The sequence below is a fragment of the Schistocerca nitens genome, chromosome 4, assembly GCF_023898315.1.
Source record: "Schistocerca nitens isolate TAMUIC-IGC-003100 chromosome 4, iqSchNite1.1, whole genome shotgun sequence".
Lineage (NCBI taxonomy): Eukaryota > Metazoa > Arthropoda > Insecta > Orthoptera > Acrididae > Schistocerca > Schistocerca nitens.
The window spans coordinates 386,912,616-386,939,841 of record NC_064617.1 but is presented as its reverse complement, the minus strand read 5'-3'; the positions used below and the strand labels follow the sequence as shown (position 1 = coordinate 386,939,841).

General features: G+C 38.4%; 1 protein-coding gene across 2 annotated transcripts in view; it reads left to right on the top strand.

Moving 5' to 3' along the window:
* Positions 1 to 27,226, top strand: part of LOC126251553 (proton-coupled folate transporter-like) — a 243,161-nt gene that overhangs the window by 23,975 nt on the left and 191,960 nt on the right. For both annotated transcript variants that reach the window (XM_049952065.1, XM_049952064.1), the window contains exon 2: positions 17,784 to 17,931. In XM_049952065.1, coding sequence (XP_049808022.1) covers positions 17,784 to 17,931 — 148 coding nt within the window. The remainder of the gene's footprint in view (positions 1 to 17,783; positions 17,932 to 27,226) is intronic.

Below are 27,226 nucleotides of genomic sequence, written 5' to 3'. Positions count from 1 at the left end.
AGATGGGCACTATCCTCCAGACCCAGTCTGCAAACAGATCTCCCATGCCATTACCCCTCATACCCTCAATCCTCCCACCACTCCCAAGAACCAGCCACAAAGGAGTGTCCCCTTCATCACCCAGTGCCACCTCGGACTGGAATAGCTGAACCACATCCTTGACCGAGGCTTTGATTACCTATCATCATGCCCTGAAATGAGGGACATCCTACCTGAGACACTTCCCACTCCTCCTACAGTGGTATTCCGTCGCCCACTCAACCTTCACAACATCCTAGTCCATTCCTATGCCACCCCAGTCCCAACCCCTTTCCAGAAGGGTAATATTCCTGTGGAAGATATAATTGCAAAACCTGACCAATGCACCCACCCACCACTTCCTATTGCAGTCCTGTTACAGGTTTATCCTACTCCACCAGGGGCAGGGCCACCTGTGAAAGCAGCCATGTCATTTACCAGCACTGATCATTCGCATGATTTCAATGGTTGTTTCATTACCTGAGCCATCTGGATCCTTCCCAATACCAGCTTTCCTGAACTGCACAGATGGGAGTTATCCTTACAACACATTCTCCGCTCCCGTAATTATAACTGCCTCAGCCTACAGTAACAAACTTTTCCCACACCCTCCACCCAATGGTTTCCACCTTCTCTGTCCAATAATCTCCTTCTCATTCTCATCTCCCACTCTTTTTATTTGCAGCCCTCTGCCAACACATCCACCTGTCTTTCCCTGCTCCTCTCCTTTCTTGCACTTTTTCTCCTACATCCCTGCCCCACAAACTCCTGACGCTGCACCTGTTGGCAGTATAGTCCCTGCACCCTCCACCAGACAGCATTCATCTCTCCCTCTCTCCACCCGTACACTACTATCCCTTCACCTTCCCCGCTCCCTCCAGATTGCTCCTTGCATCCTACGTGATAGTTGCATTCTGGCTCAAGATGCTGGAGTTGGTATATTCCTACCTGGAGTTTCCATTGTTTAGTATGATGACATCCTATATGGACAGAATGACTTGAGTGGTTTACAGTTAACTATTAGTACATTAAATAATTTATTTATAAGCTGCAGAGCAGGAACTTGAAAAACTGGATCTTACATGGCATTTAACTAGGCCAAAGTTGACAGGAATTTAGGCATCAGACTGTATCATTATAACTGCTTATTTGCGGCAGTTGTATTTTGCCTGTCAGGCGATGTATAAATGTTCATAAATGTGCATGTCAGTTTAGATTCCTTCCTCAAATTCGCAAAATACAATACCTAATACAAGCATTTATTGAATGTAGATTGATAGTTATGTGAGGTATATTGCAGTCTGCATTATTAAGTGGCCAGTTCCGAGATTTACAAACAAAGAAATTGAGCAAAGCCCAAGTGAGTTATTAGCAATAAACAAAGGGTTGATTAGCTACTGGCAGCTAAAATGATGACATTTTACTCATAGCATTTCTAAGGAAGTGTGACTGTATCTTTCAAGTGACAAGAAATACTAGAAATGGAATAGTGAAACTGGAAAATTACTTGGCTGGGCAATGGTTTTATGATTAAAAATGTTTGTGTTCATGAACTGTTGAAGCTGAACAATAACTCTGTAATCACTATCGATATGTGCATCTCTTTAGTTGAACAATACAGGTGCATATAATCAATTAATCACTGTAACTGACTCATTCCAACTTCTCTCACAGAACATTTGTTTCCAAAGTCATCGTTGTTTATTTACTGAATACTTTCACAGAACATTCACTTATAAAAGTCACGTTATTTATTATAAATTTAATGAACATTTTCAAAAGACATGTGATCAGTAAGTATTGTTGATATACAGGGTGCATCAAAAAGAATCATCCAATTTGGCACATCTATATTTCTGAAACTAATAAACATATCAATGAATTTCGTTTTTTGATGAACAGTAAACTCAAAAAGCTTTTTTTGTACCTTTTCATAGTTTTCAATATAGCCCTCTTGAGATGCATGGCATATGTCAATGTGGTATACAAACTGTTCCCACGCTGTGGCGAGCATGTCTTGAGTTAATGTTATGCGATGCCTCAGTTCATTCATTATTGTTTGTAGCAGATTCACATAAACAGAGTCTTTTATAAATCCCAAAAGAAATAATCACATACAGTCAGGTCCAGTGACCTTGGAGGCCAGTAGAATCACTTGGTCCAGTGCGACTGACACCATTTTTATTAGAACTGAAGTGGGCGTACACCGCTGTTACCTAGCAGGAACCATGTAAAACTCGAGAGTTTGCTCTTTCCAACAGAACATTGGTCATGCCCATATCTCAGGTAACATAATAGTTATGATTTGTTTAAAGTGGATGATTCATTTTGATACACCCTGTATAATATTGTCAATACAGCCAGAAACAGCACTCAATGCATTTCATGATGCTGCTGCTGCCACATTTTGTTAACTGAAAAACTTATGATTATGGGATCCCTTTGCTTCAGATGTTTTCTCAGGTTACTCACAGTTGCATTGCAGTATAATGTTTCATGACAAATAATGGATGCAGTTGCTTCCGCCTCTTACAGAAAAAATCTACACAGAGCATTAAATTTATGTGTTTTTTTGTCAGTGTTTACATCCACATACAACATTGAATATAAAATTCCTATATTTCATTTTGTTATAGTTTATCATATGTGCATAATATGTGAGTACAAGACTGTAACGCGCAACACACTTGTAGTTTATAATAGTGTCACAGCTCCTGTATTGGAACTGTGACATTGCTTTCACAGTTGCCTCTGCACTTGGCTGTCTATACCAGTCAACTGTTACTGAAGGATGCCACATTAGGTGACCTGCATGCCAGACGTGGTTGAAATGATGAAGAAGACAGCACAGTCCCTGAGCGGAGAAAATCCCCGACCCAGCCAGGAATCGAACCCAGACCCGTAGGACGGCAATCTGTCACGCTGACCGCTCAGCTATCGGGGCGGACCTGAATGAAGATGCAGATGCATGAATAACATCCACCCAGGCAGACCTATTAAATAACCAGAGCTGCAGCACATAATGTCTGCAATGGAACTTTCTGAAGGAACAAATATGATGCGGGTGCACAAATAATACTCTGACTGCATGGAGCTCTCTGTGTGTAATAGGTTGTGAGAGGTGTTTTGAGGTACATGAGCAGTGAACAGCGACAATGGCTCACCTCCATGGTTTCTCGAACTTCTGCTGTAGGAAACAGGAATGGAGAGGTTTGTGAATAAAGGTGTTCCAGAGGCCAGCCCAATGTTATATTGTGGAGATGGAGAGGGAGGCTGCTTGCAGTGTAGAAGACTTTGTGTATTTCAGGGTAAAGTTGATTTTTGTGGTATCAGAGATTTTTGCCCCGGTGTCATCTACCTATGTAACTTTTTGTAGGTGGTTATCAGTAACTATTCCCAGGATCCAACCTCTCACCTGACCACTTTGGCCCCTCACTAGGGATCCTACAGAGTAGTGTGGGAGAGCTGACTAACGTGATGGATGTTTTGTGCAATGCAATAGATTTAACAAGGTTTGTTGACAGTGACCATAGAATATAGTGACTGGGGACCACCCATGGTCTGGAATGGTTCAGTATGAGGAGAGGAATCCTACCAGGATGACATTGTTACAGCCTGTGGACATCGCTTCTTAAGCTGCTGTTTGACGATGTGTATGAAGAACTTGGCTTTGTCGTTTGAGGGCAGGTGGAATGGGGATGCCAATATGTAATCAGTGCCATTATAATGGCATAAAGAGGAGAATTCAACACATGCAAATTGTGGATCACTGTCTGATACAAGAGTCGAAGGGACTCCTATAGAAAAGATAGCTTTGAGGGCTGAGGTGGTAACATGAGCAGTGGTGAAGTGCTTATGGGGCCACATATGAGAATTTAGGCAAACATCTGTGACAATCAACTACAGGTCCCTGAGGAAAGAGCTGACAAAGTCCACATGAATGTTGTCTTGTGGAGCTTGTGTGTGGGCCAGGCTGTGTACTGCTGAGGCGGAGCAGCTTGATGCGTGGTGTAGGCCATGCATGTGGTGGCCATGTTCTCAGCATCTTTGTTGCTTCCCCACCAGTAGACATGAAAGCGCCCCATCATCTTAATGTGAGAGATGGTCCACACACAGCATCTGCAGGATACATTGGTAGACTTGAGTGAGGCATGACACCCACAATCTTTGTTCTCCAGGAAGTGGACAATGACCCCATTAATGACCTGTAACTGACGCTGTAGGATGTGATATGTGTATTGTTTAGGAGCTGATTTTGGAGGTAGATATGTGGATCAATCATGAGTAGAGGCACCTGTTTGTAGTGATAATTTTTGCCTGATTTCACCATTTTTAAAAAAGCTATTTGGTATACATTTTGCTATTCTTATTTCATCAATAAAGCAAAAATCATTGATTGAATATGTGCAGTGAAACATCTTTTATTTTTACATAACTATAAAAGCATGAAAATTATACATCTGATGAAAATGCATATATCAGAGCATGAATGTTTAGAAATGATTTATCCAGATACTTTAATAACTAGGGCCTAGCCCATGTACATAATCTGCAAATCAGACTGTGAAAGACAGGGATACCATGACATCCATATTACTGCGAGTGAGAGCTATCCTCCTGTCAGTTATTATACTAACATACATTGAAAATGACCTCTCACTATCAACATTACTGACTGGGATCCACAAAGTGTTCACTGAAGCTTCCACAAAATGCCCTTGATTCAGGGAAAGAACAGCAATCACATCAACATCTTTACCTTCTCTACAAGAACTTGCAACTAAATCCTTAATATTGTGTATGGTTAAACATATTTTGATGTTGAAAGTTCTTGTGGAATCGGAATTTGCTTCATTAGCTGAGAGATTTCATTTGTGTCTAAATCACCTTTTGTTGTTTCATGGGTCAAACAGTTAACCAATAGAAGAAATGACAGTCCTTCCTGTGTCACACTCCATTAAGTGGTTCAGTTTTATCAGGCTTGCCTTACCTACAGATGGAACCGGGAAGTTAAATGTATTCCATTTTCTTTGACAGTTTATGAAGTTTAGAAACAATAGTTTCATTTATTCCTTTGGCCACATAACGGGTTGAATCTGAAGTTATAGAAAATATGTTTCAGCACTGAATTTTATGTTTTTGAATGACACTCATAATTGCTTGTGAATGTTCTGTAGCATTTGCAATTGCAGTAACTTTCACTCCTGCAACAAACAACTTCCGAACTGTGCCATCACTACAACTAAGTCCTGATAAGGACCATGACCATGAACACACACTGCCCTTTTCTGTCTGCTGCTTCATCACAAAGAACTGAAACTCTGTCATACTTCACAGCATCTTTTCATCTTTCCCCCTCCTCTTTGATGACTCAAGGTACACCTTCCCGTGGTATTCCAGTTGAGGAAAGTCCTAGCACCCTTAAAATGTGAATAGACCTGATATTAGACGATTTAAGGAATTAAATTATTAATTTCTTTGTCTTTGAAATGAATGAGGGATCCAGCTTGCATTACCTAAGCCTAAGTATCACTGAACGAGAAACAGAGCATGACCACATCATTAATAATTTTCCATGGTGTACTGAAATCGATTTGAAAACACTCTGTGGATGTTTGATCGTCATTTGTGCAACATGAGTTGCACCTGCAATTGCATTTGTGCTCAGTGGTGTCAGCTCACTAGCCTTTATATTTTGCTTTGCCTATATCAGAATAATAATTAATTTACTGAATATGGATAGTGTATTCAGTTCAATGTAGTAAGTGATATTATAAAAATTATGGGTATTGGTTCAGTTGTGGGGCTTCTGATTGCCAATATAGTGACTGTGCGGTAATCATCACAGCAGACTTGCACACATCTAAATAGAGGGTTGCCAACTTCAATACATCATCCCAAAACTTCATCTGTAAACATTATAAAATCCTGGCATGTAACAGTTTGGCTAGTTTGAGTAGGCCTCTCTATTTCTACATTTTAATGTTTTTTTCTAGGTGACAATTGGCAGCACAGGGACCTTGCTACATCGGCAAGTGGTGTATGCCCTCGCCAATGTGGAACAGTCATGCTTGACTCCTGGCCAGAATTAATGTTCAGTTGCCAGTGTGATGGTGGCTATTACACCTGGGTGGGCCACGTAGTGTAAGGCAGGTGGGCCACGTAGTGTAAGGCATCCAAGATGTCACGTCACAGTCTGGTCGGGTTGACTGGTCAGATGCAGCTTGTCAAAGTGTCGCAGATCACTGGATTGGTGCTACATTTCAAGTGCAAGTGAACTCGATCGGTCAGTGCATAGCTGTTTGAGTGATGTGTTGTGGGCCTGACAGTGTGCCAGGTCTTCGAGTCTGATAGGCAAGGCAATGATATTGACCCATGAGAGGTATTCCTCTAACATATGGATGTATCACACATCTGTGGAATACTGGCAGATGAGGCTGAGATGGTGAAATCTGTGGGGAGGGAGATCCTGAGACAGGTTGCAAATGGCATTGGCAAGAGGGGTTGTGTTGTTTTTGGGGGAGGAGACCAAACATTGATGTCATCGGTCTCATCAGATTAGGGAAGAGCAGGGACGAAAGTCGGCTGTGCCCTTGCAAAGGAACCATCCCGGCATTAGCCTGGAACGATTTAGGTAAATCACAGAAAACCTAAATCAGGATGGCCGGACGCGGGATTGAACCGTCATCCTGCCGAATGCGCGTCCAGTGTGCTAACCACTGCGCCACCTCGCTCGGTCTCGGCAAGAGGTTTATGGTCTGTGTATATAGTGAAGGGATGCCCTTTGATATTGTTACAGAAGTATGTGGTCACATCATAAACCGCCAAATGTTCTCGATCAAATGTCAACCACCTGCAGTGAGATGATGTCAGTTTTTCAAGAAGAAGCAGAGTGGTTTCATAGTGTCACCCACATGCTGTTATAGCACAGTGCCAATGGCCATATCAATGGTGTCTGTCGTGATGGACAAATGTGATTCTGGGATGGGGTGGGCAAGGGTAATGGGCAACAGCAGCAGCCAGGCGAGCAGGTGTGGACAAGGCAGGAGTGAATGATGCAGGCATAACCACTAAAGTGGGTGGTAGAGCCGTTGTGCAAGTGGCGAAATGCAATGCTTGGTGAGCTTGCAGGTGAATCAGTGCTGCAGAGGTGAACAGCGTCACCAAGTAAGCGTGTGAAAATTAAATCATGTGACCAGAGCCCCTCATGGCAGGGGAGATTAGCATTGTTAATGCAAATTGTGAGAATGCTGCAGAATGAGGATCCGGGTGGAACAAGGCAGCATGCTCACTGAATAGGCTGTGTAGCTCTAACCTTGTCTGTTGTCTGTTGGCTGGCAATATGGTGTGGAACAGCATAGCGACATCCTTTACAGAGATGAGATAGGTGAGCAGGCTGCTCGGCATGCAGGGCAGCAGGCGAGGTTGGCCATATTGTGCCTGGTGAATCTGGCTTGGCATCAGAAACACGTCAACCAAAGTCTGATTTAGCTGTGAGTGACGGCGTAGGTAGTTAGCAGATTCATAGTCAAACTTTACAAGGCATGGAGAAGTTGGAACACGAAGGAATAATATGGTCCATGTTGGCAGTGAACAGTGGGAACTGAAGCACACAAAACAAGGCGATAAACACTCAGTTTTTTAACGTTTATAAGAGTTGTTGGGGGACCACCCTGGTTATTGGTACAGTTAAGGTAAGATACATCAATAATAACACACATTTCGATGGAAATACATTTATTAATCACTGAATAACTAGACACAATACTGCAGAAAACATGAGTGTTACAGCACATGAGACCGGCATCGGACTGCCCCCAAAGTCGTTCACAGATAAAACACATTTTCTACTTATCAATGTTCGCCACACACACACACACACACACACACACACACACACACACACACACACACACACATAAATATCATTTTAGTTTTGTCAAACACACAAAATTCTTCTGATGAAAATGCTTTTTCTCGAACAAAAAGTGTCACTACCGTATTAATAAACTGCAGTACAAAAATAAATCACAAAGACTGAATGCACTGGCGATCAGCAACAATTTCCAACACACAATTCACCACCAGATCAAAGAATGCTCCGGACATTGTTGAATGTCTTATGTACCTGTGTGTAGTGGTGTGCAGGAAGTCGCGTATGTTAGAAATCACAGTGATTGAGAAATCACAATAACAACTTTACAGAATCTAACTGCTATTTCAGGATACAGTTAGCAGTTGCAAGTAGCATTTCACATTCAACGCCGTGATCTCTCTGTTGGCCGAATTTCGTACTGCTTTCTGCGATTTCAGTGACAAGTCGCGATTAAAAGTCGCAATTAAAAGCATGGATTAAAAGCGCAGTTAACAGTGCCATCTGTTGGCCAAAGTTCGTACTACGCTCATCTCTGCGATTCGCTATCGAGCCCAGCTGCGTTTTGTGTGACAAGTCTAATGTAAACAGTTGTGACGCCACGTTCATCGAAGGCAATTTGTTGTTATGAAGCATTGCATAGTGTTCCGAAAGCCTTTGACACATTTTTCTGTTGGCAGACGCTTGTATGAGCACTGTGTTATTTTATATGGCGCATTTCCTTTGAAATTTAAGGTTTTTTTTTTCTCTTGTTCATGTTTTAATGCTGCAGTATTATTTTGCAGTAGCGGGAAACAGTAATATCCTTTTGTTAGAGTAATGGTTCTTACAAGTTGAAATTACAAAAATTTTACTGAAAACTAAAACAACGAAAAATTCCCCGAATTCTAAAAAATTCCCGCTTTTTTCCCAGTTTTCTCCATGATGTAAAAATTCCCGGGTTTTTCCTGGATCTCCCGGTTGTCCCGGGTCGTATACACCTTGAATCTATTTCAGCTCAAAGGTCTGCCTTATACCTTCATTGCTTCCCCGATTATATCTACTAACCCTTATGTTTCTGGACTACCTTCTGCGCCAGGGTACTGCCTTGGTCTAGCATATCAGCCTGTGATCTGGATTTCCGGTGTTCGTATTCACTCTGTCCAACCACATTTTCATTAGACATAAGTGAGGCAGGCAAAGAATGATTCAGTAAGTACGCTATGTCACCCGTTACATTTTCACCAGGGCAAGAAATACTCTGTGGATAAAATTGTGACCCTTTCTCATTTACTGTCATCATGTATCATTTCAAATAAGCATGTTACTAGCATCTGCATCCATGGTAATAGAAAAATATAATTGGTTATCGTCATTGCTACTGACAGATTCTATTTCATTTGTTGCCACGTCCATTTTGGTGACATCTTGTGCCTGGCTATCCGGCAATGGACTGGCAACAGTGTGTCCTTTGTGTGTACTCATTGTTTGATACTTGAACAAAATAAATGAATACTTTTGAAAATGAGACATTCGGTTTGTAATAGTGAGGCTACCAATACGAAACCTTTTTAGCAGTGCCTCGCTAACATGTGTCAAAATACATTGTCGGCGTAATGCGATGGTGTGCATACGTTTCTCTCCTTGATTAATTTTATGTCCAAATGTCTGCTTATTTTATGAGAATGATTCAGTTTGGGAATTGGATTACGAAATGTACTGCGATCACTATTTGCAGGGACGCTACTAAGTGCAGTCATGCACGCAATGGATCGTGAATTTTCCTACCTTTTTGGCTTTCTCGCTCCTTCCAGAATAAAATCTCCAATTGATTATGTTTAATCTTTTGCACATTAGTGATTTCCTTCCTCGGAGCGATAACATAGTATCCCATTCATGAAACTGAGAAAGACAACAATTAGTATTACAGAAGATTTACAAAATTATGTAATTGTTTTAAGTTATTACAAACTCTCTCTCCCCATGACGACGTTCTTCTGTAGGTCGCCATATATAGTGGTTGGGCGGAGAGATGTGTGCAGTAATTATCGGTAAGCTGCACCAGAAATTGCCTGCCCAGAAACGCACGCAGGCATCGGTTGGTTCCTAAAACATTAGATAAATGTTAATCTCGTAGTTTTGGTGTACAGTTTGGTAATTTACCTTTTCTTCTCAAGATGTGGCGGCTATTCTCTCTTTGTAAATAACTTCGTCTCCGAATGCGCCCATTTAAAAATGAAAGTTCTCGCATCGGGAGAGGGAAATTATGGCGTAACTCGATAGTAGAACGAAAACTTGCGACTTCCGCACAGTAGAACTTTTACTTAACAAAATACTGAGACTCAATTACATATCTTTCTCACACTAACTCAGAAGACCGACAGACACGGAAGTCGGTAAAACAAGACAAATGAGGTTCAAAAAATAATTGCTATTTTTGTTCTTCAATTTTCTGTCAGCATAGATACAATCACACATCTCTACGATATCGTTGCCATTCAGAGACGGCGCGAAAATTTATTTATATGTGCGGGCCTTTTAAAGCACCTACCGCAAGACTGAAAACAACAACAACAATGACGACAACTGCTTCCACAACTGGGGATGTTGCAGATCAGTTGTTATAGGTATGGTCTTGCCACTACCTAACTAAATTATTCGACACTGATATTGACAAATACACCGAATTATTCAACAGAGTCATGGAATAACAAGTTAAATAATTTGTAACATACCCTTGCCAATTTAAAATCCGCTAGATCCCAAAACATAACAAGATATGTCTTACAGATCCAATGCCAAGCCATTGTATGTAATTGCAAAGCCCTTCAATGTAGTAATCCGGTACATATCTAAATGTTCCTGCTTACAATTAATTCTAAATTTCAGCTTACAGATAGCGTTGTACTCTTTAATTACTTTGAGTTTCTTGCAAGTGACAAGAAAAAGTTTTGGAGCAGAAAATGAATCACTGATGTATTTTGATGCTTACTAAATCTGATGAATTGAAGGCGTCTATTATTGTTGATTAAAATAGTAAATATTGTTAATGGCAGATACATTAGGGTAATGTGTTTGGATTATCCAATATTTTTGCGTGGTAGGAGTGCTGCCTCTTAAATAAATTTCTCACAGTCAGAATTTCTTATAATTCTTAATTTATTGTAGTTCTTTAACTTTCAACATATGCAGCTGATAACCACTTTAAAATAACCACTAACAACTCACTGATTTGGCCTAGCACCAGGTCTTACACAGAATCTTGACAATGCGTTGTATTTTTAGTATTATTACAGTTATTATTTCAGGAGTGAGTTTCAGATGAGCCTTAGCCCATTGACTTGAAGAAAAGCCAGACTGTGAAATAAGTGATCAGTAGACTGCGGATCTTTAGGCTAAAACCTATTCTTTCCCAGAGTTTCTAGTAGCAAATAAACTTTTACTTATGCGTTTCATGACTAATTAAACTCGTAACTGTTAATTTTATAGCATCTAAAACAGCCTACAGTACTTCGACGTAACACTTCTTTTTGCGTATTTTAGCTTTAAAATCCTAAAAGGTGTCTATTTCTTTAATGCAACATAAAATTCTTGTATTTTCGAAAGACTGGGCGTGATTACAAGAATCGAAGGTGGGAGGACTGAAGGCGATATTTGGAAAGAAAGTGTGTACCCGTAGGATCCTGACCATTTGCCAGTTTTCACAAAGAAAGATACTTGCATGTCTTGAACTGACCCCAGATGAAATAAACACATACACAAGGGAAGAGTTGAAGCTGCCTAACCATTGTATTAAAATACCCTCACCTTTCTGCTTAGTTATACCCGGACTCTCATTGAAGGAAAGCAAGGTCGTTGTCGAATTTATGTTATCCACCTGCCAAACTAAACTATAGTTCGCTTCATGTAGGAAGGCGGCCCAATTTTCAGCCGTTATGCGCATCCCCCTCCGTTAACTGCTAGCAGCCAATAAGATTCATTCTCTCTCTGAGCGACTAGCCATGAGTTACAAACTAAACTGTGAGAATTTCTTTCATCCACACTAAGTTGTTGCCGTACATGACAACAATGCGGTTTCATTCACAGAGCGACCAAATTATTCATTCAGATGTCGATGTTACTTTCTTATTGCAGTACGACTGTCAATGTTTATCTGTCAACATTTTAGTGCATTTTCCAAGAAAGTATATCAGGTCACGGCAATAAACGTGAAATTCCTCACAAGTGACTTCTAATCAAATTGTGTGCCTATGGAGTATCTTCTCAGTTGCAGAACTGGCTTTGTGATTTCCTGTCAGAAAGGTTACAGTATGTGGCAAATTGACGGAAAATCATCGCGTAAAACAGAAGTGATATCTGGGGTTCCCCATGAAAGTGGTAAAGACCCTCTGCTATTCCTGATGTACATAAACAATTTAGGAGACAATCTGAGCAGCCCTCGAAGATCCTTTGCAGATGATGCTGTGATTTACAATCTTATAAAGACATCTGATGATCAAATGATGCTGTGATTTGCCATCTTATAAAGCCATCTGAAGATCAAATTAAATTGCAAAACAATTTAGACAAGGTATCTGTTTGATGCAAAAAGTGGCAATTGAGTGTAAATAATGAAATGCCTGAAGTCATTCATTGAGTACTTTAACGAATCCACTAAATTTCGCTTACAGGATAAAACGCACTAATCTAAAGGTGTAAATTCAACTAAATACTTAGAGATTACAAATATGAATAACTTAAATTGGGATGATCACATAGATAATGTTGTGGGGAATGCAAACCAAAGACTGCGATTTATCGGCAGAACACTTAGAAAATGCAACAGGTCTACTAAATAGACTACTTACACTATGCTTGTCCACCCTTTTCTGGAGCATTACTGTCCAGTGTGGGATCCGCATCAGATAGTATGGACGGAGTACATCGAAAAAGTTCAAAAGAAGGGCAGGTCATTTTGTACTATCGTGAAATAGGGGAGAGAGTGCCATGGGTATGATACGCGAATTGGGGGCCCAAACATTGGAAATAAGTCGTTTTTCATTGCGGCAGGCCCTTCTTATGAAATTTCAATCTCCAACTTTCTCCTCAGAGTGTGAAAATGGTTTGTGTGCACCCACCTACATATGGAGGGAGATCATCATAATAAAATAATAGAAATCAGAGCTCGCATGGAAAGATTTCAGTGTTAGTTTTTCCTGTGTGCTGTTCGTGAATGGAACAGTAGAGAAATAGCTTGAAGGTGACTTGATGAACCCTCTACCCGGCACTTAATTGGAACTGCAGGTTAATCATGAGATGCTTCACAAGCAGGTGAGGACGTTTATGTACTGCATTACCTGAAAGCAAAACTGCTATTTTGGACATATTGAAGACCCAAGAACGAACTGCAGAAGCATGTATCGGCAAGAGAACTGTACAGAGAATAGTAAACGAAAGTGTCAGAATTGCAGGAACCTCAGAAAAAATTTTTTTTCATGTCGCCTTGAAAGCATCGAAATCGCTAGAAACCTGTAACACAAACAGATAGTTTTGAAACCAATATTCTAAAGCACACTGTGTTTGAAATATATACATGATTAGGGTATACCCGATATCACAAAAACTAGTTACAATAATGCATAAGCAAATTGGCCTCAAAGGCAGCACTTTGCTAATGCGAAGAATAAAGACATTTGTTTCAAATATGTTAAGAAGATAGTTTTTAATTGAAAGAAGTGACATACGTACAGCACGAACCACATCCCTTATAAAGATGAGCGATGAAGAGAAGAAGATAGTTCAACAGTGTATTATATTGATGAAACCGGATGAATCAGAATCATTCCATGAATACCTGCTGGAAAATCAGTGATGGTAGTAGCAGTCTTAAAGTTCCCATAGGGAAATTTTCTGGGATGATTCTGTTGACACCAAAAAATTTGATAACATACAAATAATTTTTACGATAGTCTTTTGCTCTGGTCTTTGCTACTAGTAATTCTCTTTTAGTCACAGGACACCCATGTACACACATTATACACTTTTAAAAAAATGATGTGAAGCATAGCAGTTGTCAAACAAATGTAATGATTTCGGTTTGCGTTTGGTTAATTTTGGTGCGTATTACAATTTTACTTACCGTTATAGCCTAAATTACAAAAATGGCAATTATTGCAACCTTTTTTGATGATCATGCAGTTAGACAATCGTCATTTACAGAAAAATTGTACTTGACATCTTCACAAAGCTTCATCAGCTATTCTTGCATTCCGACATAACACAGACAATTACTGTAAAGCAGTGGATGCAATGTCAAGATGTGAAGTAATGTTTCAGTCATTTAGACAATTGATCTAAATTGGTATTATTCCTCTCATAGACTTGAACGTGTAATACGATTTATCGAAGGCAAATGAACCTGATTTTGTCTGCTGCAACACAGTATAATTTCCCCCCTCCTTCCTAATTCATCTATTGTCCATCTATTGTGGTTCCAGACTGAAGCACCTAGAACCGCTCGGCCACACTGGCCGGCCAACTTTATATTTGTCTTAAGTGAATCCATGTAATGTTTTGCCAATTGGGTTAATCATCTGTATTGCATAAAATGATAATGATATCTTCATCAAAAGTTCTGGGTCAGTTATTACAATTAACCACTAAGGAATTATTGGTTCAAACATCTGGTGTGTTGCAAGAATTTGACAATTAGTTTGCAAGAAATTTCAATAGATTGCGAGTGCGTTATGCGCTAACCATCTCTAAATGTATATCATCTTGTTTAATGGGCGTGAGAAAACTCGCTGCTGCTTTTTTTTTCCTTTTAGACCTACACATGCAAAATAGTAACACTATATTAATATATCTGATATTCACTAAGCAGACTGGAAGTCTGGGGACATACAGCAGTACAAAACTTACATAAACGGTACTCACTGTAGCCACCGTGTAGAGAAATACAAAACCTCCCAGACGTAGATAATCAAGCAGATGTTCTCCTAGAAAACACATCGCGCTAGAGTACAAAACTCAAATTCTTACACAACTGTTTAGTTCAGAAGGGGTACATGAAATCTAGATATCATTTTAGAGACGGGCACTGTTGCCTCAGAACATGGCTTATATAGGAGAGAACTTGGTAAGTATTTATGCTTCTTTGCACCTTATTATGAATAAATTGATACAGTGAATCAGGATAGCTCTTTACCAGTCAGGGTATCTTTGTGCCATTTATCACTTTTGTTTCAAGTGGCTGTTGTTCCACTTATTTGCATTATTTTGTTCTAAAAGTAACAGTTTTATCATGCCTGTGATTTCTGTTTAGTATTTCAGTTATCTTTCCAATTTCATACAAGCTCCCAGGCTTGTGATTATCCTTTAATAGCACATTGGCAGTGAAGAGAGCATCTGGTGACAGTGATTTAAGTTGAACAATGTCAGATTGATACATATATCTTGATATTTCAAAGTAAACCTGCAGCACTGAACCAACACTGTTTATTTTCATTTCTTATTAACACATGATTTCCTTTTGGTGTGATCTACATTTACTCCGAGCATGAGATATAGGAAAAATTCTTTATTTTTTAAGACTGATTTAAAGTTATCCTAAATGGCAGTGTAACTTTGTACCAGCATTAAAATTGAAATTTTACTCTAATAGGGCACAATTAACACACATTTTCACTTTTCCAAGAACTCAGTAACAATGGATGTAAAATGTTACAATTTTTGTGTTCAGTATTTTCAATAAAATGCTAAAAAGTTACCCAAATTGACTGTAGTTGTCCTGACAGCAATGGCTAACAAAGTCACTATCTATAAAAACAGAGTTCCCTGCCATAAGGGATACTTTCTCATCCCTTACGCATCTCCAGAGTGCGAAGAGTCTCCCTCTTGAAGCTGTCAGGCCAGATTGGTTCCCTGATAATCCTTAAACAGAGTGCCAAGATTAACAATGAACCTCAACACCCACATACTCGTACATCATGCAATACCACTCTTATTGCCACCCCTTAGCCTGGGCGCAGACTCAACATTCTCTACCTATAGCATAAGTGGTATTAGAAACTAAGTGAAATACTCTCCCACAATCCATAAGTGTAAGTTAGTGCTTCTCTCATAATCTCCAGAAATGTCTGATATGCATCATTCTTATGTCTCGCTCCCTCAGTGTCATGCAAAATCTCCTGCAGTAGCTGATTTTTTGTCTCAAATAGGGTTTTAAAAATATATATACATGCTCAAAGTGGACTCCCTCAGGATATATTAACAGTGTTAGAACAATATTAATATTCCTGCAAACTGAAGGCCTAATAATCAAGGCACATTTATTATCAGGAGGTAATGATCCATTTGTCTTGTTCTTCTGGTTTCCAGCATCATTACTGCAGGACCAGTCACTAACTACAAGACCCTTGTGGTAAGGTTGTTTTATCCACTCAATCATGGTAGTAATTGTCGATGCAGAGATTTTATAAACTCTTACTTATAGCTAGGTATCTAAATAAAAAGATTGTAGTTCTGTGCCCACATCTGGTAATGTAGAATGATACACTTCTGTTTCCATTGATGCACAGCATGCGTTGTAGAGTTGAGCTATGATTTCTTCTGATGGGTGGTGAGTTTGGTGAGCTAACTCCAGCAGATTACTCCATGATGCCTCATAGTATTGGTAGACATATGAATGACATCTCTATCAACACTCTCACTCATGCTGTATTGCGTAGCTGCCATTCATTAAACTCTTAAAAGTTTGCTCCTGTAGATTTATGCACTCTCTGCTAGTAAATATTTTAACTGTACCAGGGAAGTCCCCTACAGGGATTATATGTTCATCTGTATCACCAACAGAGATTGAACAGTTCCATGGATCAAGGCCACAATCTGCATTGACATTTCACATAGTTGGTGCCATTCATCCATGGATAATGTTTCTTTGATGTCATTAAATAGAGGGTTTAAAATACTACCACCAGGTAGAACTCCCTGTTCGATGTCATATTAATACTGATACACATACCCCCACCAGTGTTCAAACAGTGAGTGTGAATGAACAGAATTATTTACTTATCAGGTGGCTACTGTTGCAGTGACTTTGCAAGGAAACATGGATTATTAGCTAAGCATATTTGCTTTTTTCCCCATTCATCACCATCAGTGTTAATACTTATATTGCCTCACAGCAGGTAGTGTTGATAGATGTCTTGACATCCTTACTCTTCAGTGTTTCTCTCATAAATGGATGAACTATTTATCAATTACTGTAAATAGATTTGTGACGTCTGCTGCTGTTATTATCATCTTACCTATGGCTATGCTGGTATGGTTAAGACATATAGTATAACATGGGTACTAGGTAGGCTAGGAAAAGTCCATAACTCAAACAAGGGTATAATGTACAAATGGTAAAATTTACAAAAAATATGAATACTGTTTGATAATTACAAATTAAGTAACCAGTTGCATATTTTGAAATGTATGAATCACTTAAAAAACTCAGGTTTCTATCTGTTTGACACACTTATTCAGATACAATATAAAAAACTGATTTGTGTCTAAACAGTTAATTTGCTTGCTGATTTTTCAGTAAAATTTATGTCATGAATAATCAGATCCACAGATACATAACAGTGTAGAAGCTCATCATTTTGAATAAATGTAGATAAAGTAGCTGTGAAAATATTGAGTAACAGTTGCTAATACACCCTGCAGAATTGATATCTGATGGTCACTTTGTTGCCTTAGTGTGTAGCTTGACTTGTTCCACTGTTATGAAGTTTCTCCTTTACACTGGCACCTATGGAACATAATAAATGAATGAGAAGAAATCATTTAGTTGTCTTTATGCACTACATCACTATTTGTGTAATCGTTCATGTGTGATATGGATTGCTGAAAGAAGTACTTATGTTATCATTAATTTATAATATAGATTGCTGAGAGAAGTACTGGAGGGGAGCACCCAGTACTGTCACAACACAGGCTCTTGGACTGCACAAATGCTGCTGATACAGGGTCAGATGAAACTGGATCAGAAAGGAATCTCATTCGGGGCTCAAATGAAGCCTTGCACCACCAAGGTATGTAAATTGTTGTCAAATTGGAATGTCATACCATGCCATAACTCCAACTTGGATCCTTACCATTTGGGGCAGCACTTCACCAGTTGCACTATTTGTTGATGCCTCATGATCTGAGTCAGAGTTTCAATTTTCATTTGTTTCTCTTCAAAGCTCTTGGACCCAGTGTGGCATACAAGTTTTTACTGTCACAAAAATTGGCCACAGTATGTAATCCACTAAAAAGTTGAAAAATTTGTCTTAGGATATTATAATGTCTTTTGTTACCATTCTCTATCTCTCTCCTCAATCCTTCACCATTTCCTAATGTTTATCATTTATCCACTGGCAATAAATTGTTTTCTTCAGTTTCATTTGAGTCATATCACATTGTAAAGATATACAATATGTGATAGCCATTTATTTAGATGTAAGAATTAAGCTGTGGCTGAGACAATGGACTCATTCATGAGGAACAGCATTCAAAACAACTTTGGGCCATCTTACTTAACATTTACTACAAATCAGTTCAGAAAGTGCTATGATTGTCAATCCTTTTTCAGTTGAATTAGTGTTATTTCTCTAGTGTCATTCATGACAATGAGTCTGAACTCTAATTTATCAAAAATTCTCATGTGCCAGTAATTAATGTTTCACCATCACTCCCTTTGTCAGTCATTCAACTTACCTCCAACATGACTCTCAGAATAGTTGAATTCATTACTCTCACTTTGTTTTTGAAGTGAAAAGCTTCCATTATCTTTTACTGTATGATTCATCTCATCTGATACACAATTATTGTTTTAATCTGGTTACTTTTTACAGAACTAAAAAATAGCATTTGAGTACTGAATGGCACTTAAAATTAAATTGATGTATCAAACAAAAAAGAAATTGTACAAATGTTATGACCCTAAATAACTTTAGGAATTGAAGTGTCCTTAGAACTCACCCAGACAGCTGAGAGTGATAAAATGCCTGCTTCTGGAACATAGGGGGAGTGCGCTGGTTTGAATTGAATCCATCTCGTGAATTAATGATGGAAGCTGGTGTGCCACCTGTTTTCCACATCCACTTAGGTAAATACTGGGCTGATTCCCAGATTCTGCCTCAGTTACATGATGCAAACACTTTGGAAAATGATGTCACATTTGAGCATGTGGTATACACTAGATGCGGACAGAAGGACTACACTGATTCCCAGTCCCTAAGTGAAGAAAATCTATAACCTGCCAGCGAATCGAATGTGGCATACTGTGGTCTAGAGGCAGCAATGATAACCACTAGATCTTGAGCTGTGGACAATTGAAAACAGTAAGAAGAGTATGGATACAAAATGAAACTGAAACTTATGTTAATAAGGTACCGCATTTCACCTATTAGTAGGCAGTAGACAATACAATAATTAACAACAGAATGAAAATTATACATACATTCAAAGACATCTTTAAAATCTTGTATAGTTAAAGAGAACTATAAATATGAATAGTTGACAATGAAAATAATGATATTCCATAAATGATGTCACTTGTGGTGTATATAGCCATTAGAGGTATGTAGAAACTATTAAAGCAGAAGACAGACTGATACAAAAGGAAATTGCAAATTTGTTTACAGAATGTCTGCAGAGGAAGGCAATTCCCCCAAAACTGGAACAATGCTGTAAATTTTATTCTTTGCTTGCACACATTCTTCAAACACCAGTGTTGTTTGTAATTGCTACCTAGAAACCAAATTAAATGTATGAAGGAGAAGACTGCATATTGTCTGCATCAGGGCAGCCATCCCAGTTGCATCCAAGAAGGCAGTGTAAGTTCTGTTGCACTTTCCTCAGGGTATCTATGAGTTATAATTTGTAGGTAGCAGTCTTCAGTCCTTTTTGTTAAACACAGACAGCCACTACGAGGCAGATCTTCAGTGTGTGTCCCCCAATAGTGATGTCACTGTAGTGTATGCCAATTTGGAAGGCAGCTTCCTGTGCTTGACAATTCTTCTTCCTAAGTGACAATGGGCAGATGGCCAAAGCTTGAAATGACCAGTTGAGATACATTAACAGAGTGAACAATGAACACAAATGACATTACCCAGTTCACATTGGGGACAAGGTGCACTCTGCTGAACTGCGCTGAGAGCAAAAGTTTGTTTGTACCTCCACGAACTGACGGCTGTGTATAGCAATTTACTGTGGACAAAAGAATATCAAGAAAGAGGTTGTGGCCAAAAAAACACAGACGCTGCAAGTAATGAGCATCGTGCAAAATTTCTTTGAACTTCTTAGTATATGTTTGCAGCAGTAAATCAAATGCAGATGTACATACATTTTTCAATGCTGAATAAGATTCATTTTCAGCATCACCTCTAGTGACAGTTAGAAGATTTTCTGTTAATCCTCTGTAGGGCTGTGCAGTCTATTCAAATTTTCCATTTTGTAATTTGTTTATAGCAGTTACTGATCGGAAATTTACAATTTTTAATGCATTAAGTATGATGCCTTTGAGATGTCATAAATTTATTTTTACTCCAGCTTTTGTCCTTATGTCTGTATTATCCTTTCTATTTCATTAAGTTTACAATTTAGAGGCACTTGTGGCTCCATACAAATTTGTATTTGGTATTTCAAAAGGGCAGTGCTGTCATTTTGGATTTTCCACTGAAATGTTGGAGAGGGCTCTGTAAGTACTGACTGGATACAGGCATGGTGACACCAGGCAAACAGAGCTAACAGCTGGCTAGTGTTAAAGGATCTTAACACTATTAACTCTTTATATGTCACAACAGCCTTTGTTAGACACAACCTTTGAACATTGTATTATATTGAGCTGTTACCTTTGCTTTTCCTCTGTATCATGTATGAGAAAGAAAAAGACTTTAATTAAAGTTGACTTTAGCCTGTAAATTTAATGATAAAGCCACTGTTAAAAGCTTCAATAACTTTCTTAATATTAGGAAGCTTTGGTACCAGAGAAAAGTTAAATCTGAAAGAAAGCTAAAGACTTTTCTTCTGTACAACTTTATTAACTGTGCTTAAAAACACGTATTTGTGTGTTGTAAAAGAATTGACACTTACTTGTATTGTTAGACTTAACTTTTTTGCTAGCATTGAGCCATTTTAAAAACAAATTTTTGTAGTAGTCTGTTAACTGACTCAGTACATGTGAGCTAAACAATTTTATCATCATATACAGTCATCTATAAATGGTCAGCATGCAGCTGTATTCAAATAAAAATTATGTTAAATAGCTTAAAAGTGACTTGCTCCATATTGTCAGCATGTATTGCATCAATGTTTGACTCAAACTGTTACTAACTGGATAACTAAACAAGTCTCACCGTCTTCCATGAAAGTCCTCTTCACATCAATGTGGAGGTGAAGTTTTCAGTAGTTTGCAGTCTTTGGGGTATCTACATCAACAGCTCTCTGCAAACCTGCATACAGTTTGTCACATCTCATCTATATCAGGCTTGTTCAAACATTTGGAGGTCTACCTGGACAAACTATGTACTACAATTGATTAGTCACTAGAAGGTACTGTATATATTGCAAGTCAATAGAGTGTAAAAATGCAATAAGTTCAGCAGTATCACAGTGGACAGTGGAAGCTAAGCAACTTGTGGGTACTGTGGCTGTTCACATGTGAATCAGGAAAATAGCACACTAAATGTAAGCACCCAGTCTGAATTAAGGCCTGTTCAGTCTTCTGTGAAGAAAAACAAATTGATGCTAAATAAATATTGTATCCTATTTTATGAAGTGAAGGTAACACATGTACTATTATTTGTTTTATCTCTGGCAATATGTGTTACTCAGATAAACATTGTGATTTAAACCCAAGATACCAATGGTTTGAGGATGACTACATACAAATGTATAGAATAACCAAAGAAATAATGTTCCTGGAAGCACAACAGTGCACTTTTTGTAGTGCTGCAGGAAATCTTAGTTCCTATTCCTTTTAAATTCATTCTCTTACGAGAAGAAAAATACAAACTGTACAAGATTATATATAGTAGGACAAATCTTTCACTCAGATGTGGAGTGAATGATTCATTTGAGAAACAACAAATATGCTATGACTAAACCACTTTTCTGTGATATCCTTTCTTCCAGAAGTAGTGGTTAACTGAGGTATGCGAGGGAGCTGAAGTGTGGAAAGTAGTTCCATCTGTTTCTCTTGAGGAAATTGCCCAGCACTGTGTTATCTGCATCCCAAGCTACACAATTTGTCATTTGGGCTATAGTGTACATGTACAACTACAGGGAAGTCAGAATGTCTCCAGACACAAAGCAGGAAATCTAGTGGTAATGAAATCTGATAGTGCAATCTTCCACCAGTAGTAAACAGCATCACCTGGAAATGCTTCACAACAATATGTTAACAACAGCAGCAGCATTAGTGGATATTTGGTGTACTCATTACCAAGTGACAGTGATGTGGAGAGAACAGCGTAAGGAAAGATAAGTATTGGCAAATAAAGGAGAAGAATATTAGAAAATGGGTTGCAATAGAGTGATGAGTTTGTACTGTTGTTTTATTGTCTGACAAAGATTACCCCGGAATAATTACACACTCAGTGGACTGGATAAATACTACTCTGCCTGCAGGATTGTCCCCTGGATAGAAATGAAAAAATCTATTAACACTTTTAATGGTGCTCCTAAATCAGAAGTATAATGTAAATTAAAAGCTACAAAGCTATTTACTTTCTTGAGCTCAGAAGTGACTCGCTGTGTGGAAATAAATAGGACAGTGATTTGTACATTTCCAGAGTCAGCATCAAATTATGAAGTTACAGGACCACTGAGTCCCAAGGTGTCTCGGGGCTGAGGGATGGTTATATCATTCCTTGAAGGCATGATCTGTATAGTGAGTGTAGCATTCTGTCATATGGAAATGCTCCAACGTGAAACTCCTGGCTGTAATAGCTGGTGGTAGTATGTTCTACTAGCAAAGCTGTTTCCTATGTGTATTTCATCCTGTGAACTGGGAACAGAAAGAATGCTGTCAGTTTTACAGCACCACATTTGACAAATTGCTACCTCCCAGTAGTGATAACATATTCAGCTTGTGATATGATGGGTACCACTGCACTTTTACCCGTTAACCTCACACTTCAGTAAAGGTGAATGCTTTCTAGACTCTTTTGTGTTACTGGACAGAATTTGAAACATTTCTCCTTGATGACAAGAGCTGAGAGCTTTGCAGTAAGGAAGAATTTAATGAAGAGAAAGGAAAGAGTGGTATTGCTATTTTCATTCAATACATTGTTTTCTACTTAATATATTTGACATCACATGTTGCCTTCTTCACAGCAGCTTTCAAGAAAAATATGTCACTTACAGGGAACCTGATTTAATCAAGAATGTTATTTCCTACAAATTTCCTGATAATGAAATGTGTTCTGCTCATAAGCAGGTCCATCACTGCAAGTTCAGCATTATTTTTAGCAAGATTGATTGTTAAATTACTCTTCAAGTTAAGAAAAACCCAGTCACAAAGTATTTGATTCATACAATTAGTGACAATTTTTTTTGACATGCAACAATAATTCATATTGAACACTAAACATCCCATAGGTAAAATAGTCTCCCATTTGAATCTCAGAGTGAGGACTAATCAGGAGGGCGATGTCACCAGAAGAAACAAAACTAGCGTTTTATGGATTGGAGCATGAAAGATTAGATCCCTTAATTTGATAGGTAATATTAAAAAAAAAGGTAAATGGATGATTGGACGTTAGCCGTAGTGGAAATCGGGAATTAGTGTAGTGTGTTGGCAGTAAGATTAAGAGTTCACAACAGGTGAATTCAAGGTTACAAACACAAAATCAAATAGGGGTACTATGTTAGTAGGTCTAATAATGACTAAGAAAATAGGAATGCAGGTAAGTTACTATGAACAACATAGAGGAAGTTTTATCATAACCAAGGTAGATGTGGAGCCAACATTCAACTCAGTAGAACAAATTTATATGCCAGCTGTAGTGATTTGAGAATTTCTGTGTAAATTCTAGAACCACTCAGCCTTCTACGGTCTCAAACATACGATATTCTGAATACGAGTGTGGGATGGTAGAATCCTACCTACTGCACGTCACTTGTTTGTGTGCAGGTTTAAAATCAGTCATGGGAAGAAAGTAGACGTGGTGGTTGGACGGCACTGACAAGTACCTGTTGGGCAATCCGTAGATGTTTTAGTGAGTGTGTAAGCAAGAACAATGGAGTTTATATGCAGCTCTGTGCTTATTGTGCCATTGACTATTCTTATTAAAACAAGAACAGTTGAAAAAGTACTCTTGTAGACTCTTGACGCAACCTTGTTAGAGGCAAGACTCATTTTATGATTCATGTTAAGAAAGGTCATGGTATCCAAGCCAACTTTCTTTTAACTGTAACTCAGTTTGTTTCTAACGTCTGACTATACGAGAGACTTGCAGGAAGTTACATACTCATGTGGAAAGTGAAATTTTTATTGTGTATGGAGGTCAAATACGGCATTAGTTGATGAAAAGTAAAGTTTGCATCTCTACTTATTTCATAAATAGGAAGAGTCTAAAAATTCCTGTACCTAGCGTTATTCGATGGAGAAGAAGTCAAGAGGGTTTCCAGCTGGTGGCTATTCAGTAAAGAAGAGTAAGTATTCCATGTAAGTCACCTTGTAAAGAAGTGATTAATTTTAAAAAGGATGAGGCAAACTTAGCAAAAGTACACCAGTACAGTAAGAAAAGTTGTAACAACAATTGTCAAAAGAAGCATCCACATTCAGATTTAGATCTGGTAGCTTCTCAAGAATTTGTACTGAGATACCATAAAACACGGAATGGGAATGTAGTATCTCATTTTGGTAACCAACCCATAATTAGTAGTAGTGAGGAAAACGTTGTTGACCTGGATCCAGGGCTGGGGCCCAGGTTGTAGAGATACATTAGGAGGCCTTATTCCATATAAGGATGTTAACTTTACACACAAAATACCCACAAAGGAATGGTTGCTGCTTGAAGAACCTAGCTTAGCCACCAATAACCCACAACCTATAATAGCAGGGACCATGGAAAATTCCGAGGTTAACATATTTATAAATTCGGGGAGTGAGGTATCACTCATCTTAAACACGTTTTTTTACTCAATACAGAATAAACAGCACTGACTGTTATTGCCAGTATAGATAATCGGGGTAACGGGAACAAGAAGTAAACTTGTAAAATACAAAACTCAAGTGAACTGCTATTAATAGTAGAAAATATTAATAGATATGTACTATTTGGTTGAGATTAGTTGCTAGAGTTTAAAGTCATCTTAAACTTTGACGAACATCTTCTTTGATTTGGTAGAGGGGACAGTAGATGCTGGACATCATTTGTGACAAAAGATCACATTGAGGGACAAACTGAGTGTTGGTGTCTGCGATTAACAGCTACAGCTCAATTATCACCAAAAATCTATAATGTGGATCAAGGAACACATCGTACTGATATACAAGACAAAGTTAATGAATCCCTAATATTAACTGACCAACAAAGGTGAGATTTGTATGAAATTTTGATGGCTTATGAAGTGGTCTTTTCTGATTGTCCAGGTAACATCAGTGTCTATATCTGTAAGTTCAAAATCAAAGATGACACTACATTCTTTTGCAAACCATATCCAATACCATTGTGTTTGAAGGAAACAATTTGGGATGAGACTAACAAAATGATTGATAATACTAATATAGAAAGAAATTCCAGTGTAATGAATAATCCTCTGGCCGTGGTGAAGAAAGTACAAGTGGGGTACGATTAGTCTTAGAAGCTTGTACATTGAATCAACATATAGAGACGGAGAGAGATCAATGAATTGTTATCCAAATTTGGAAAGGCAAGATTCTTTAGTACAATGGACCTGACTACGGGATATTGGCAGATAAAATTGTATTCAGAATCCAAAAAGTATACAGCCTTTTTGTTTGATGGAAAATCATATAATTTCAATGTATTGCCATTTGGACGTAATATCTCTGTGTCCGTATTTAGATGAAGCTCTAGGGAGAGACTTATTGAAGGATTTGATAATATATGTAGGCAATATCCTCATAATATCAGCTACTTGGAAGGCACATTGTCTAACTTTGTGCAAGACTCTGAAAAAAATTAAGGAGAAAGGTATTACGGTGAAGCTGTCAAAATCATTTTTTGTGCGCCAAGAACTTAAATTCTTAGGTAATATTATAGGGGTAAAGGGAATTGGACCAGATGCTGAACACATAAAAGCTATCAAAGGATGTACGCACCCCAGAAATCGAAGCCAGTTAAAAAGATTTATAGGTATGGGCGGATACTATTGATGGTATGCATGAGGTCAGGAGTTAAATGACCCAAGAATTTTACATTTATTAAGAAAGGGAGTACCGTGGAATTGGGATCAAGGTGCAAATGATGCGTTTGAAAACTTTAAAAGAGCACTTGTGGAGTCACCCATATTACATCATCCAGTTATGGGCGAGCCGTTTAAACTTTCGACAGATACATCTGATTACAGTGTTGCTGCTGAACTTTTCCAAGGAGAATGGGATCCAAGTGATGTAGAACACAGAACCATAGCTTTTGCTAGCTGTAGCTTAAATAAGCATGAACTAAATTACACAGTTACCGAAAAGGAACTATTGGCAGTTGTGTGGCGTACTCAAAAGTTTCAAACACTAGTATGGGGATCAGAAATCCACATTTATACATATCATCAAGCTTTATCCTTTCTAATGAGTAGTTGATTACTACACAGTAGGTTGATGCGATGGATGCTATTCCTACAGGAATACAATATTAAGATACAATATGTAAAACGTTCCAAAAATATTGTACATGATGCTTTATTGAGGCTACCCATTGGAATGGAAGAATTGAAATGTACAGAAGAGCCTGGCATTATTTTTTCCATTAATTTTATATCAGCAGAATATCCAAACATCATGGTAAAGGAAATGGCTCAAAGAATAACAGGGAATATCCGTCATGATCCTTATTTCACAGTAATATTTTCTACCTGCATCCAGAACTCGTTAACTCCGAATCAGTTAGGAAAATGGAAAATTATAGATCGTAACTTGTTGTGGGGAGACAGCGTAACTTCACAGCATTGGCGCTTATGTATCCCAAAGATAATGGAAGATGACCTGGTGTGCTATGTTCACACAGGATATGGACACTTTGGAATAAAAAAATGTATATCCCATATGAATAAATTTTGTTATAGGTCATAAAATAGCATCTTTGATTAGAACCTGTGAAGCCTGCCAGAAAGTAAAAGAGAATAATACTCACGTGAAATACAAAATGTAGCCTA